Genomic DNA, 17,636 nt, shown 5'->3' with positions numbered 1-17,636 from the left:
TGGTGTCCAGTAGATGAGTGATTGTAACCTCGAGCCTTCGTCTTGTGCTTGACCATCAAACTTTCTTCTACTACTGCCTAACTGCAGATCTCCAGAATATATCTCTATTAGAAGATATAATGCAATCATCAAAAACTGCTTAATAGTTACTCTGTATCTGTACTGCTCTCTGTAAATCACTTACAACTTCCACATGACTTCGACTCATGTTACGCACATCGAACCTTATCATCAAGACACAGTAAGGAACACGTCCTTATCTACGCATCACCTGACAATCAAAAATCTGTTCGTACGACCTTGATCTCTATCAGCTACTTTGCCAGTCTTCATAGACTTACCGCTATGCTAACACCAATGACAAAAATGGTCATGAATGCAACATGTCAATACAGCCACATGCTCATGAATGCTTAGGATACTCCCCCAAAGGAATACCATCAGCATTCATGCTAACAAACTCCCCCTTTGGCATTGATGGCAACATAGATGAAAAACCATCTAGGTTCAAAGAATACCAAACAGTATTTTGCTGCTGCTGCTCTCATCTTTTCAAATCCTCTTCATCAATGAAATCTCTGTTATTGTTCTCATCTTTTCAAATCCTCTTCATCAATCAAATCTGAAATCCTCTAGAACGTTGTTCTATTTTGCATCTCCCCCATACATCAAAAACTCTTCATGCTATATATCTCCCCCATTCACTTAGAGGATGTTTTTCATGTACATTTCTCCCCCATTGACATCAATGACAAAGGCTTCATTATGTTAATTTACTTCTCCAAGTCTTCACCCAGCTCAAGTGTCCAAGGACACTATTCAATACCAAATACCAAGAGTCCTCAATGACTCTGCTCATCACAGATACTCCCCCATACAGGAAGCATTAGCATTCAGTCGAGTCAAACAATAGTAATTTGTACCACTGAGCTGATGCAATCTTTGCATCATCTACTCTGAAGTAGGCAAGGGCATAACCCCAAGCATACCTCTCAATTACACAAATGTATCTTTAGGTAAGGGCTTTGTAAAGATATCTGCAATTTGATCTTCAGTACTCGCATACTCCAATTTGATCTCCTTTTCTACTACCTTCTCTCTGAAAACATGATACTTAATAGATATATGCTTAGCCTTAGAATGCAATACAAGATTCTTAGACATACTTATTGTACTTAAGTTATCACAGTATATGATAACGGGTTCTGAAAATTCTATCCCAATATCTTTCAGCATTTGCTTCATCCACATAACTTAATTACAATTATTTGCTACTGCTACATACTTTGCCTCAACTATACTCTACGAAATACAATCGTGTTTCTCACTTAACCAAGAAACCAATCTTCCTTCAAGAAAGAATGCTCCAGCACTAGTGATCTTTCTATCATCCATATTGTCTGCCCAATCGCATCAGTATAAGTACATAGAGTAAAATCACTTAATATGTCATACCATATCCCATAATCGAATGTTCCTTTCAAATATCGGAATATCCTCTTTACTGCTGCATAATGATGCTCCTTAGGATCAGCTTGAAATCTAGCTACAATCCCAACTACATTTGCTATATCTGGTCTAGTGTGAGTCAAATATTGCAAACCTCCAATCATGGATCTGTACTTTTGCTCAACTGTAAGTGTCTCATCTTTGCTAGATAACTTGTGACCATTTATCATTGGTGTATCAACAGGCTTACAACTTTCCAAGCCAAATCTCTTCAACAAGTCCTTCAAATACTTCGCTTGTGAAATAAAAATGTCATCATTGTTCTGTACAAGCTGCAAACCTAGGAAAAACTTCATTTCTCCTATCATACTCATTTCAAACTCATTCTTTATTTCTTCAACAAACTTATCACTTGCTTCATCATTACCTCCAAATATTATGTCATCAACAAATATTACTATTATCAACAAACCATTCTCTATTTCTTTCAAATACAAGTTACTATCTATCGTACTTGCCAAATATTTGTCCAACGTTACATACCAGGTTCTTGTTACAAGAATCAAGAATTGGCGGATTAACAGAATTTTGGATGATTGATTAACAGAGGAACAAATGTGTTCCTTATAAAGAATTACAAGGACGTTTCTAAAATAAACAACGTAGACTGAAGACGAAATTAGAAACAAAATTGAAGAGAGGATAGGAAACATTCCTATTTGGACTGAAGACAAAAGAGACAGGATAGGAAACATTCCTATCTAGACTGAAAGACGGACTACACACAAGTAGTTGACCATTATAGAAAGTATTTAACTAAAGAGATAATATCTTAATAAAGATATTAAAGATAGTATCTTAATAGTTCTTGGTGCTTGCTTCAAACCATATAAAGCTTTCTTCAATCTGCATATCGTGTCTTTCTCTTCTGCCAGAGGTAAACCTTCAGGCTGCTCAATGTATACCTATTCTCCATTCAAGAAGGTTGACTTGACATCCATCTAATACACTTTTAATTTCTTATTTACTACATAAGCCAGGAACATTCTTACTACTTCCATTCTGGCTACACAGGCATATATCTCCTCATAGTCTATTCCTTCTTGCTATGAATATCCTTTGCACACAAATCTAGCCTTGTTTCTCACAACTTCACCTTGTTAATTCACCTTGTTTCAAAATACCCATTTGGTTCCAATAACATTCTTGTCTTTAGGTCTTGGAATTAATTCTCATGTATCATTCTTCACAATCTAATCTAATTCTCCCTTCATTGCTTGAATCCAATGATCATCTTTACATGTTTCATCTGTACTCTTAGGTTTGACTTGAGAAATCAAACATATCTCTTCATTAACTCTATTCCTTTTCATCACTCATTTGTCTTTGCTTCCAATTATCTGCTATGGAGGGTGATTCTTTATCAGATTCCTGTTAGAGGTAAGAGTTGCTAACTCAACTCTTACTTCTTCTCTTGGTTCAGATCTTTCTCCTCTTTGCTCAACAATTTGCACATCATTCTGCAGATCATTGTTAGTCTCAAGAAAACTTCTACATTCTATCTAACAATTCTAGTATTATCTTCTTCTTCATCAGAATTATAATCCATCATCTTTTCTTTGATTCCAAACTTTTCATCAACTTAAACATTTGCACATTCAACTATTGTGTTGATTCTATGATTAAAATATATGTAAGCTTTACTTTTCAATGAATAACCACAAAACATACCTTCATCACTTCTTGCATCAAACTTACCAACATCATCATCTCTCTTTCTATAACATTTGCTTCCAAAGATTCTAAAATACTTTACTGAGAGTAAATGACTGTTTACCGTAGTGGTAAAGAAATCAACGCATACAGACAATGGAATATAATAGCAGAATAATATTCGCAATAGTAGATGATAGATGATTTACAATGATCCCAGATGGGATATAAATACTACCGCCGAACCTTCCCGGAGGAGTCCGTCAGCCACAACATTACATCCGCTACAAACTATTTACCTGTTGGCTACAAAATACAAAACACCGACAATAATCATTCTGTCGGCTACAGAAACACCACCGGGACCATCCAGTCGGCTGACACCATCCCCCCCCCCAAAAAGAAAAGTTGTCTCCTGATGACTGACAAAATATTTGAGACAAATTAACAAACAAAATACATTAATGGACTAATTACAACAAGATAAATCTGCTTCTAACACATCACTGACACCTTCGTCCCGTGCCTGTAGCCTCTGCTAACACAACACTGCCTCCTTGATGAAGCTGACCTTGATAGCCACCTGTGCTGCTTTCTCTGCTTCCAACACTGGGTCCACTAAGCTAAGTGTTGCTGCACTGCCTCCAACTGGATGATTAGCTCCTCCCGAGCTCTCTACGCATCCACCAAGATAGCCTCCTGGCCAACACCTACTCCCAGTGCCTCGATACACAAACAATCCATGCTTGCAGCAACTTCAACTCTTCTCAACTGGTCAGACTCCCACGACCGATATCTGTAACGACTGGGGATCCAGGGGGCAATGCCCGTCCTGGGGCAGCGCCTCGGGCAGTACAGGACAGGGTCAAGGGGTAGCGCCCCTTGCCACCAACACCAAATTAGCACTTCGAAACTCACACAGAAATGCACGGAACACACCATTTCTGTCATTTTCTGCTGATTTTGCACTCTTTCTGGCAACCACGGATGCGTCCCCTTTCCTTTGGCATCATCTGTAACTCATTCTGAACAATTTGAATCTGTCGTCTTTTTTTTTTTTTTTTTTTTTTTGCTAATAAAAAAAAACGCTCACACCCATCTTCTACACAAACTCAAACAAATGAGAAACAGAACTCCAACAAACTTCCGGTGAAACGTCTCCTCCAACAATGAAAACCAATACACAAACAAGCCTTTCTCCACTGAAAATATCAAACCGAATTGCTCATCAAAATCCATCCTCAAACGCTGTCGGGTTGCCGCTTCAATCTTGATCAATGTGATAATTGTGATATGAATATCAGGATTTAACTGTGTGATTTTGAGTCAAACTCGATGACCCATGTTTCATGAGTAGTGATTCAACATGAATCCATCTCTCATGAGAATAAATGGAACACTTAGCACTCATTGGATCTAGGTGATGCTCACAGGGGTGAAGCACCGGGACTTCCCGGGAGGTCACCCATCCCAGTACTACTCCAGCCTGAGCGCGCTTAACTACAGAGTTTCCTCCATAGTTAAACCCAAAGCTGGAGGAAACTCTGTAGTTAAGCGCGCTCAGGCTGGAGTAGTACTGGGATGGGTGACCTCCCGGGAAGTCCCGGTGCTTCACCCCTGTGAGCATCACCTAGATCCAATGAGTGCTAAGTGTTCCATTTATTCTCATGAGAGATGGATTCATGTTGAATCACTACTCATGAAACATGGGTCATCGAGTTTGACTCAAAATCACACAGTTAAATCCTGATATTCATATCACAATTTGACTAGCTGTGGAAATTATCTCCTACTTATCAATGTGATAATTCCTGGGACTGGCCTCGAAGCTTCGAGCGAGCAGTTACTTCCTTGCATCTGACGGAACAGTAATGGTAGGGCTCTTGCAGAACCCTATCACATGTTACGTAGGAATTCCCCTGTCCCTTTGATAATCGTGACTGCGGTCTCTGGTTCAAGAACCCAACCCTTGCACTATTCGTGATATATGTCTGCACTAGAAAGCAGTCGGCTGAAGAAGAAATCAACGCATACAAACAATGGAATATAATAGCAGAATAATATTCGCAATAGTAGATGATAGATGATTTAAAATGATCCCAGATGGGATATAAATACTACCGCCGAACCTTTCCGAAAGAGTCCGTCAGCCACAACATTACATCCGCTACAAACTATTTACCCGTCGGCTACAAAATACAAAACACCGACCACAATCATTCTGTCGGCTACAGAAACACCGCCGGGACCATCCAGTCGGCTGACAATGACCAAACCATAATTCATAAGGAGTCTTATTGATACCTTTTCTAATCTGTACCCTGTTCATAGTGTACATTGTTGTATTGACTGCTTCTCTCCAAAATGTCTTGGATACATCATTGCTCTTGCTGCCCTTGATACTGATCTATTTCTTCTTTCTACAATCTCATTCTACTCAGGGGTCTTAGGTCAAGATAATTGTCTCTTAATTCCATTCTCTTCATAAAACATTTTAAATTCTCTAGAGGTAAACTCTCCTCTATCTGATCTCAAACATTTTATCTTAACACCAGATTCATTCTCAACTCTATTCTTAAATATCTTAAACTTCTCAAAAGCTTCAAAGTTCTCTTTAAGAAATGCTACCCACATCATCCTAGTGAAATCATTAACAAAAATCATAAAATACCTTTCTCCATAGAATCCTCTTGTCCTGGTAGGGCCGCTTAAATCTGTGTGAACAATCTCCAGCTTCTCTGTAGTAGTGAACTTCTTGTTGGGAAATGATACCTTCTTCTGCTTAGCCAAGATACATTATTTGCAAACAATATTAGTAGGATTTATTATCTTAGGTAGATCTCTAACTGCAAATGTGCTACTAAACTTCACAATGTTATCAAAGTTTATATAACAAAATCTCCTATGCCATAACCAATTGTTATCCACTTTTGCAACCAAACATGTCATCTCAACGGGATTCAACTGAAATACATTACCTCTAAACCTTGTTCCTATTCCAATCAACTTACCATCCTTATCTTTAATAATGCAAGTCTTTTCTGTGAATTGCAACTGATAACCTTTATCCACCAATTGTCCAACACATAACAAGTTATGCTTTAATCCATCAACAAAGTAAACATCATCAGTGTTAGTCTTTCCATCAAGAGTAATGGATCCTATCCCTGTAATATGACAAGCTGCATTGTTACCAACTCTAACAATACCTCCATCATGATTCTTGAATTTAACAAACTTATTCATATCACCAGTCGTGTGATGTCAACATCCAATGTCTATTATCCAATCAAATTTCTTTTCAACTTGAGATACTAGAGCTTTTTCCTCTCTAATTTCTATGTCAAGATCATGTTCTTTAATGGCTACGAATTCTAGCTCATCATCACTTTCACTCTAAACTTTTTCATCAGATTCCTCATCTCATTTGCATACAGACAATTTCTAGGTCTTCTAGGTTTAAACTTTTCATTATACTTTTTCTCTCTTTTAGGACATTTAGATGCATAATGACCAAATTCATTACAAGTCCAACATTTAAAGATATTCTTACCATCTGGTTCTCTTCTTACAAGAAGGGCTATACCTTCTTCATCTTCTTATCTTCATCAAATCTAGTTCTACTGTTGCTAGCAAAATCTCCATGTGTACTTGCACTTCTAGACAAATTTGGCCAAACACTTAAGACACTGAAAGTTGTTTCAACTCTTGTCAATTCTCCAGACTATCTCAAACCTGCTTCTGCTACTTCCAATCTTCCAAGCAAAGTTTCCCTGGAAAACTTCTTAATATAGGTATCAGTAGTTCAATCATCTTGACTGGTGGTGTCAAAGTTTTCAAGATCTTCCACATGACCTCATCTTCTTCCTTGGTTCCACCATAAGATGTGATTCTTGCAACAATCTCAAATATCCTACCAACATAGCTTCTTACAGATTCATCTTCCATCATTTTAGCATCTTGAAACGAACATATCTACTTCTGCAATCTTATTCTTTTTGTATGTGTATCACCTTCAAAAGTAGAGTCCAATGCTTTCCAAATTAGATGGAATGTTGCTAAAGATTTTACCTGACTGTATTCATTATCAGGAAGAGCTGTCAATACGGCTTCTCTAGCTCTCATATTGCACATGAACAGATCTCTCTCCGCTTCACTGCATTGTTCAAGCTTTTCTTCTTCAACAATTGTTTTGTCATCTTTTGTCAAAATCCAATATCCTAGACCCATACACAGCAAATGAGTCTTCATCTTCTCTTTCCAGCTATCATAGTTAAGTCCATCGAACTTAGGACTATCATTTCTAAAATGGCTCGCCATTGATCTCCCAAAGTTGTTAAGCTTTCTCTTCAAGTACCTGATACTCTGATACCGATTGTTAGAATATATAGTCCACCAATATAACTGAGAAGGGGGGGGTGGGGAGTAAATCAGTTATCCAACAATTATCAAAATTATCAACCTTAATAAAACTTAACCATATGAGCAATATAATTAGAAACCACAACAAGATACTCATGCACAATAACACCAAATATGTTAACTAGGGAAACCCTTGATCAGAGGGAAAGCCCCAATGGGGATGATACCCACAAGATGATGTATTAATATAAGCATTCCTTATTAGAGGATAGACCCTATTAAGAGTCTATGAAAACATTCAGTACATATCAGTCCTTGTTAGGAGTTGTGCCAACCCTATTTGGAGTTGTAGAAGGCAGATGGACCCAATGTCCATACAGCTTCAGGGGCAAGACCAATGAACCCATTGTCCAAATGATCTTTGTATTACACCTTGCAGAATAATAGAATTGAACTCTACTCCTTCCTCTTTCTCTGTCCTGTCAACCGGACTTCTACTCCTTCTGATCTCGATACCAGATCATCAACTTGGCGTCCAATAATCCCTTGGATCACTTACTTGCATTTACCAAATTCTCTGCTCTTGTTCGCACTTGCTTGAATACTTTGCACTTCACTTACTTTTTCCAATCGCTTACTCGCATTTACCAAATACTCTGCTCTTGTTCGCACTTGCTTGAATACTTCACACTTCACACACTTTTTCCAAACAAGAAAAACATCTTTCCTTTATACCCTATCTTCAAAATAATTCCTTGAGTCAGCCTTGAGGCTTTCCCAATTAATTATAATAAGATAATTAATTATTTTCTAATTACAATAGCATTGTCAGCTCACACTCTATAAAACTTCTCACATGTGCAACACTAAGGCTTGCGTTGATGTCACTATCAAGCTGTCTTCTATTACTGTCTAACCGTGCATCTCCAGAATATATCTTTGTTAGAAGATATAATGCAATCATCAGAAACTGCTTAACAGTTACTCAATCTCTGTACTGCTCTCTATAAATCACTTACAACTTCTGCATGACTTTGACTCATGTTACGCACACTAAACCTTACCATCAGGACACAATAAGGAACATGTCCTTATCCGCACATCCCCTGACAATCAAAACTCTATCCATACAACCTTGATCTCTATCAGCTACTCTGCCAATCTTCGCAAACTTACTGCTATGTTGACATCAATGACAAGCACAGTCATGAATGCAACATGTCAATACTGCCACATGCTCACCAATGCTTAGGATACTCCCCCAAAGGAAGAATACCATCAGCATTCATGCTAACAACAGTATCCATTAGTTCTTTTATCATTAAATTGAGACTTGTACTCTTGTGCCATATGACCATACTAGTGGCAATTGTGACAATATCCATCAAAGGTACATTGGATGCCAGGTGATACCTATTTGTGCCAGCATACCATAACAATAACAAGTGGGCTGATTGGGTTTCTTACCTTTTAGCAATGTCCTTCCTTGCATCTTGAAGTTCAGGTCTTTTGTTCTTAAAGACTCACCCTTTTCAGTCTTGTTGTCACCCTCATATCCCAAACTAGTTGTGCTCTTGGTTTTCCTTTACACTTTGAGTTGCTTATCTATCTTTTCAGAGTTGTCATTGAACTTCTAAAGTTTTTCATTCCTCTCATTCGTATTTTTCAGCTCTTTAGTCAGCTTGCGTATTTGTTCACCCTATTGTGTGTTTTCTTCGGTCAGGTAAGCTATATGCTCCGTGTGGTCATGATCATGCTCAAGCAAGACATTGTTCTTCCATCTTGTGTAGTGATGTTCATCCTCTATTTGTGTCATTGTGCATATTTATATCTCACTACTTCCTTTGCTATTTGTTTAGCCTCTAGGGCTGCTCCCAGTGTTGTACTTCTTCCTTAGTCAGAACAGCATGACATTTTTCATCCTTACCGCTTTTTCTTCTTGTTCCTTCTTCAGCAATTGGTTAACTTCTCGTTGTCAGCCATGAGATCTATTATGGCCTCCTCAAATTCATCACACCCACTTTGGTCTTCAAGTTGCTCCGTGAGTTCTTGACTCTCACTGAGTTTCTTTACCAATTTCTTTCTCTTAGTCAAGGAGACCCTTATGTCCCTTAAACCCTCAATGGCGGTGAAAGTTTCCTCAAGTTGCTTCTGGAGTCTGAAAGCTTCCATTAGATCTTTGCTCAAGTTGTCAAGCTCATTACTATTAGGACCTAAGCTATAATACCAATTGTTATTTTCCAAACCAGTATTGAGAGGGGGGTGAATCAGTACTAGCTTACAAACCGTAGTTAAGCTACTTTTTCAACTAATTTCAATACCAGTTGCTTAAGTGGTCAAACAATAATAAAAGCAACACAATAGAACCAGGTAACCTCACACAATAAAGCATACATGAATGACACATGGATTTTGTACATGAAAAACCTCAGTGTGAGGATGAAAACCACAGTGGGAAGATCAAAGGGTGCCCAGTTAAAGGCTACAGTTGTCCCTTCTAAGAACACATCCAGTTCTAAATGTTGATAATCTAAGAGGATTACAAAAGCCTATCAAGACTACCTTGTAAGAGGATTACAAAAGCCTGTCAAGACTACCTTGTGAGAGGATTTACAACATTCCTTCTGGGAGGTACCTTGTGAGAGGATTTACAAATGCTTACTAATGAAGCATGCTCGGTTAAGAGTTTACATAATAGATGCAATGGTAAGAAAGCAAACTATAAAGGTTAATCTGATAGGTAGCACAACTTGCCTTATAGATCTGTTGTATAAACCTTAAGATCCCTTGATCTCCCCTTTCTGCCTCGGCTTGCCCTATGAACACCTTGTGTCATCTTCTACACCTGTTGGTTCCTTCCAATCTCAAACCAACATGTATGTCTTTGGCTCTGTGCCCTGCAACTTTGATCTCTTTGCTTCACACAAAAAAAAATGAACAACTCCTTCAAAATGAAGTCTACAAGCTATTTCAATGTCTACATGCCAAAACCCTCATTCACAAAATCCCACTTAAACCAAATTTAAATAGCATAAATGAGCTAGTCACATAACACCCATGACTACCTATGAGTAGGTACCTAGACTGGTAGGTCTGCCAGGCTTCCCATGAGCCTATGTGTAGCTTTGTGAACCTATGCGTAGCTTTTGTCCTTCAATTCTATGAACATTCATACATGGATGCCTGTCACATCACGCTGCCTTTCTTTCCTACTGTTATGTCACATCACTAGTGACTCGTCATGCTCACTCTTCACCTGACTGTTCATTCCACCTGTTTGCTTGTAATGACTTTGACATAGTCACTGCCCTTGTTCTAACCGGTGTAAGATCCTACTTGTGGTCATTCTGACTTGAGGTCTTCCTCCTCTTTAGCTACCAGTTGCCAATCAATGACAACACTTCAGTATGTGATGCTAAGTATAAGTCATCACCATTCTTCATTCATCATGCCAATTGACTTGATAGGTCCAACAGATTCATCATTCACTAAGAAAAGAGGAAGAAGATTCATCAACTCTCATCATTCATGATAGAAGATTCATCATTCACAATTCATATCTAGAGGAGAGTGGATTAGAATGAAAAGAGGAAGAGTATATTAAGAAAAGTGTTAATGTTCTCATCTTCTCACAACAAAATACCTTATGTAATAGAAGGAATTGTACAAGAGGGATCAAAGCATATAGGGACATGGATAGAGCCAAGTCAATATCACATGCATGAAAAGGGACACTAATAGTGCTTTGAATAATGCTAGAAAGTGAACTGATAAAAGAAGATAACCAATGCATTTTAAAAGGAAAAAGCTGAATTTAAAAAACAATGTATTATAAAGTTGGCCAAAGGCATCTTATTTCCTAATTGACAACACAGAATGGGATTTGAAGCAGCACAATGGAAAAAAAAAATTGGGAATGAGAAATCTTTGATTATCCATTTTTTCAGTAAGGCCTGCTCAAAGGAATGATAAATAATGCTTTTAAAAATAGTGCAGAAGTAGCATTGACATCCAGTTCACCAAAATGTAGTGGAGTAAATCTGACAATACAGAAAGGAAACTATGTTCCTTTCAGAGCCAGTTTCACAACACATATTTAGATATGTCCAACTATATGAACTAGTGACGGTATCTAATTATAGATAAAGGAAACGAAGACTTCCATTACAAAATTTGAAAGTCCAGATGACAAGGAGTTCTTGATCTAAATCAGAATGTCTCGAACAAGGATACTAGCACAATGTGCAGATGTCTATGCAGGGCACTACAGTCCCATACAGACCTAAACAGAAAAGACTCAAAATTTGGCAAAAGCCCAAGTTTGCACTTGAAGTAACTTTCAAAATTCAATACTCAGGGGCATAATAAAAGGTCTTAAGTAACAGAGATAGAAGGGAAAAAAATGTTTGGGGATGTTTGGAGAATCGCCTCAGTCAAGTCCTATTTTTGGTGTTTCCAACTCCACAGCAACCAGATAGATAGATCAAATAGATGAATAGATGAAACGACTTGATCCATATGGAATGATAAATCCAAGATGCTCAATGGATCAAGATAGATAGAAAGGTATTACCAAACAAGCTTAAGAAAACCAAGAGATATGCGTAGACTATTGTTGTGAGAGTGTTGTAACGAGAGAGAGAGAGAGAGAGAGAGAGAGAGAGAGAGAGAGAGAGTTGTCAAAGCCAAGACAATGTAAGGGATTTTGTGAGAGCTTCTAAGAAGCTTGAGTGGAAGAAAAATATGTATTTAAAGTAGAGAATGAGGGAAAAAGAGACTTATCAGCTGCTCTAGAAGATTCCAAGCCATTTCCACCTACCAGAGTAGGTGATAGGGGTTAAAAAAGTCAAAACCAGTATTTGAACATTATGATGTCACAGGATGCATCCATGGTGCGTGGACATCCACATGGCATGGCCGTGTCTAGACAATTTGTGCTAGAAAATGACAAGCGGCAAAGGCAACACGCGGTTAATGCAAAAGGAATGCTCAAAGATAACTACTGAAAAGGGACCTTGAGCATCCTAAGAGCGAAAATATTGATGCAAGAGCTGAAACGAGTGGTTACAAAAGTGTAGGTAAAACTGCAAAGGGGGTATGCAATTTTTAACTCTACACTTGCAATTACTCATGGTTTAAAAACTAATTAGTGCTTTGCAACTCAGTGAATACTTGCAAGATTTGCAAAGCATACTTGAAACACGCTTGACCCCCAAGGCAATGAACTAGTCTTGGTTCCACTCACCAAAGGAATCATTACCTACTTCAGTATTAAAATAAACAAAATCATGTAATCTAACATCCCCAACACATTGACATTTTCTCAGGTCACAAAGTTGGAATCCCACAATCCTAGAGTACTAACCTATCACTGAGGCCAAGTAATTATCTTTGTAAGAATTTGGTATAGCTCTGATACCATGTAAGAATTTGCCTAAGGCAATAATTCAACACCAAGATCAAGAAGCTCAGTAGATAGCACAAGAGAGACAAATGATGATCAAATGAAAATGGATATTAGATAATTGGATAAATACATTATAGAAGTGCCTTGTATATGAAGGCAACTGATATGACTAGGAGTCAACAAAGAGATAAGCATAACAACTAAGCACATGTCCACCAAGAGTGGATTATCCTCCATTATGCATGAATATACATGCAACAAAGAGAGGATAAGAATACAAAGGTGTATCTCATAAAAAGATGTAGTAGACAACATGTGCTTCATTGGAGTGCAAACTACTATGTTGTCTACATGACAACTCATATGAATATGCAAACTCTTAGGTGTCTACATGACAACGAATATGCTAATGCATTAACCTAAGTAAACTTAAGTAAAGTGTAATTAGTAAATACTTAATTACACCAACACTCTTCAAGCAGATGAGACATGGCTTTTCAATGGATTTTGGATGACTAAAGGCCAATTTTAAGAGTAGGTATTCTCTCCTTCATTTTGGATTTAGCTTAATTAAGGAGGATATTCCTCGAGAGTATCCTTAACAAGACATCTACCAAATGAATGAATGTGACTAAACTAGTAGCAGATTAGCACGTGACTAAATCGGCAACCGCTATACCCAATGTATAATAAACCCAAGATTGTTACTGGGCAAAAGACTAACTAGCCACTTGTAGGGCCTCTCATTCAATTGATAACTACATCCTTGCATCTACAGCAACAAAGAAATCTCCAAATAAAAGGAATGTAAAGGATAACAAGTTTGTAAGAAGAAACCACAAATGTCATGAGCGTTCTCAAATACTAATGATAAGTTAAGAGAGCACAATGTTTGTATAGTTCAGACCCGAGACCTGATATCTTACTAAGGTCTGTAATATAGACCAGTTAAATATATGATAAATCTTCTAAATTTTAAAGCCACGACAAGAGCATTACAATGTCTAAAGATAAGTCAGAGCACTTAAGGCAGTGTGCTGTTGAAAAAATCGAAGATAGAAATGAACCTGCCTGAGTCGTTGCCATGCAATCTTTTTAGCACAAAGCCTGGACGAAAGCAGAGCCTCGCCATTAAATGCACGACCAAGAACTTCAGCATATATAACAGTTCCCTCTACAATCACAGACTGTGTTGCCGCAATTCCATTCATCAGAATACCCATCCTTCCATTCGCAAAACGGTCACAGTAATTATTAACAGCAGATGAATAAGAAGATAATGGTTCAGGTCGTTTCTCTGTATCTATGTCCGCGGGCAATTCACAGGATATTTGGGCGGTCTCAGATTTGTTAATAGGGAGAAACTCACTCAAATGCATGGAAGCGAGGCTTTCGGAGCCTATATTGATCTTCATGAGTTTATTGTCATTGCAGGAAACAAGAACACCAACAACGAGGTCTCCCTTTTTGGGATTATAATACTCCAAGTCTTCTTTGTTTTCTTCTCTGTCAGGTATTAATAGGCTTTTGGGTTTCAAAATTGACTTGGCTGTCTTCTTTCTATGTTGTTTTCTCTCCAGGATTATCGCACTTCCTGGTTTAGTAGAGTATACAAAAGCATTTGCGTGAATATGATGGAAATTAATTATCATATTTCGGGGGGGGTCGTCTGTTTTGTAGAGTATTTGGGCCTGGCTTTTCCGGAACAATCTGCATTGTCGAGAATTTTGAATAGGAGTGAAGATAGTGCGGGAAGTTGAACGACTGCAATGGGAGATGTGAGCAGCCATTTTGACAGAGTAGGGTTTACCCGAGGTTTTAGGGAAGAATTGAGCAAAGCGGAGAATATGCAATACAATGAAGTCCCAGCTATCAATGCAGGTTACACGAACGTTAGAAAGAAAATATGCTTAACGCCCAGCAGACTAACCCTGGGGTACCATGGAGGTGCCTGGGCTCTATATCGAAGGAGCTAGAGGTCCCATGATAATATTTTGTAGGGGCTAAAATTTAATTTGGAATCTTTTCCTATTAACTAGGTTCCCCTACTTTTTAGTTGAGCGGATGCAAAAAGGAGGGCTGAAAATAGCCCCTACTGTTTAGGAAAGAATTTTGTCACTTGGCAAGAACCTACCCTTCATTTTCCCTCCAAATTGAAATCATCCTGCCAAAAATTCTAAAAATAACAATTTATATTTTTAATATTTCCTTCAACTTAGAAGCTAATTTTTTTAAGCAGATTTATATGTAATGCCCATGGGACCATTCCCCTTTAAATGTTCCTAAAAAAGTTCAGCGGCACCTGCTTTATTTTTAAGCAAGCGAGTGCCCATGGGACCCCAGCTTAAGAATTGTCTACAACACAATTCCCTGGTAAACATGAATAAAATCGCTGAATAAAATTATGTGTTGCAGAAATTAGTTTTCTCCTATTTTACTCTTTACAAAAAAAAAATTGAATATCATTTTTGTTTTGTTTATCTTTACACTACGATTTAAATGAAGATGTTTTAATGATATTTATGAAAACATAAAACTAGTATTTGCACTTAAAAGAGGTGTAATATTTATGTCTAGAGAGATAGAATGACATTTTATTGCTCTTATTTAACTTTTTTAATTATCTTCTTTTTATTCTCCTCATTTTTGCTTATTTTCCTATTCTTCTTTTTCCCCACACCTTCTCTTTGTTCCCCCTCTTCTTCTCTTTATCCCAATTTTCCTTGATCTTCTCCTTTGTGGCATCCTTCTTCACCACTTTCTCCCTCCTCCTCCTCTTCCTCCTTGCCTTGCTTCTTGTCTTGTGTCTTATTCTTCTATCTTCTCATTTTCTCCCATCTTCCTCCTCTTCCTTATCTTCTTCTTCACCTCCTCCTCCTTATCTTCTTCTTCAACTCCTCCTCTTTCTCTTTGGCACATTTTCCATCCTTTTTTTTTATCTTCCTCTTCCTTAAAGTAAGCAAGTTTCCACAATCCATTATATATGCAAACTGTTTATTTGGGTGTGATTGTGTTCCAATTTTAACCATGAAAGTTTCGGATCATACTCAATGATCCATCATTAGGATGAAAGAATGTTAGAAATACAAAATAAAAATTTGAATGACTAAAATGAAAATCTAAAATATAGAACTTCATACATTAGGAAAAATATACCACCTATGCCAAATCCCAAATCAAAATCAAGAAATATAGAATACAACAAATATAAAAATTAACAGATTACTAGTCATGAACTAATATTAGACAATGAAATGAGGTAATGAAGATTTTCACGGCCGAAATTTGGAGAAAAAAATGGTAAAGCTAATGCCCTGAGATTGTCGTCGGGGAGATTTGATTAGTGCATTTATGCAATTGGAAAACCAGGGGAATCTCATTATGATTGATCCAAAGAATAAAAAATCAATGCTTTGAATTTTCTTTGGCAGGAAAAGGAATTTGACAATTAAAATTTGTGGAGCTAGGGTTTGCCGCTAAAAATTTATGTAGCTAGGGTTTATAGATTTCTAAAGTGAGAAAGGAAAAGACACAGTCACTTTGATTCTTTATCTACAATTTATTACTCAAAAGTTGGAAGAACTTGTAGATTAGAGAATCTATCGCAATAGTGCATCATAAGATTGGTCGATCCACTGAGATTGTATTGATTGGAAGCGAAAAATGGAAGGCAGAGAAGATTTTATGAAGTATGCAAAAGTTGCAAATAAAAATATACAACGAACCAAACATGTAAGGCCTTTCAAAAAATCAGCACTTGTGGTGACCAATCCAAAACAGACTCTGCGGGCATTTAAAATGCATCCAGTGCTTCAACAAAGAACATCACAACAAAGATCTGGCAGGGAAGTAGATAAGATTGGAATTCCTAATACCGACCCCCCACATGTCAATGTTCCTCTGCGTGTAGATCTTTGATTTTCGGTTAAAACATCGAATCCATTTGAAGCCTTAATTGGTTATGATGATTTCAAGTAGTTTATTTCTCTGCGAGCAAAATACAATAAGCAAACTGGTAATAAAAATGTAGGCATATCCACTAAAATGCTAATAGCAAAATCCATGCAAAGATTAGGGTTGCGGCCAGTGGCAAAAGTCAATAAGAACAACAGAGTAGGATCCAAACTGGAAAAGAACTAGGTTAATCCATCCCAACCCTCACCAAATCAATATAACGCAAGTCAGACTCTGGTACCTCCTCAAAACATTATTCGAGATGATCTCTTCAAATTAGGCAACACATCAACTGGGTATGGGTTTTGCCCTAATATCATTTTCTCCACTGCAAGCTTAAACAAACAAATTTTCTTCTTTAATCATACCAAATATGCAGCACAAAATAGTTTATCTCTTTATTCCCAACAGAAAGAATTTCTTGCTAAACCTAATGCTAGGACCCATGAAACCAATCTTAGAATGACAAAAAATACTAAACCCCAACCACATATTAAATCTATATATATCCCACCATATTGCAGGAATGGGCCCTCCATTTACCCATGTCATTCCCCCACTCAAACCCTTATGATGTCGCAAATCGCTAATGATAAATCTGAAGAACAGATGTTGATTATAAGCAATCAGGTCAGCAAAGAGTGATGGTAGGAATGTCAGAAGGTTGGTGTATTTGTGTTTTGGAATGGGCCAAGACAGGAATGACCAATCTCATTGGCTGGATAAAGGAATTATGTGAAAATTAGGTAAG

At 37.6% G+C, this 17,636-nt stretch overlaps 1 protein-coding gene across 2 annotated transcripts in view; it reads right to left on the bottom strand.

Moving 5' to 3' along the window:
- LOC149575542 (protein PIGMENT DEFECTIVE 338, chloroplastic-like) overlaps nucleotides 1–14,936 on the bottom strand; it is a 165,616-nt gene extending 150,680 nt beyond the window's left edge. Inside the window, exon 1 of one of the 2 annotated variants that reach the window (XM_089815312.1) lies at nucleotides 13,999–14,936. In XM_089815312.1, the coding sequence (XP_089671438.1) occupies nucleotides 13,999–14,721 (723 nt within the window). In that variant the 5' untranslated portion in view covers nucleotides 14,722–14,936. The remainder of the gene's footprint in view (nucleotides 1–13,998) is intronic. The other variant, XM_089815311.1, reaches the window with a different exon arrangement.
- Nucleotides 14,937–17,636: the final 2,700 nt, after the last annotated feature.

This window comes from Cupressus sempervirens, chromosome 2 (assembly GCF_028749045.1).
Source record: "Cupressus sempervirens isolate cs-2001-9-10 chromosome 2, ASM2874904v1, whole genome shotgun sequence".
Lineage (NCBI taxonomy): Eukaryota > Viridiplantae > Streptophyta > Pinopsida > Cupressales > Cupressaceae > Cupressus > Cupressus sempervirens.
This window is presented reverse-complemented; position numbering and strand designations above follow the sequence as displayed.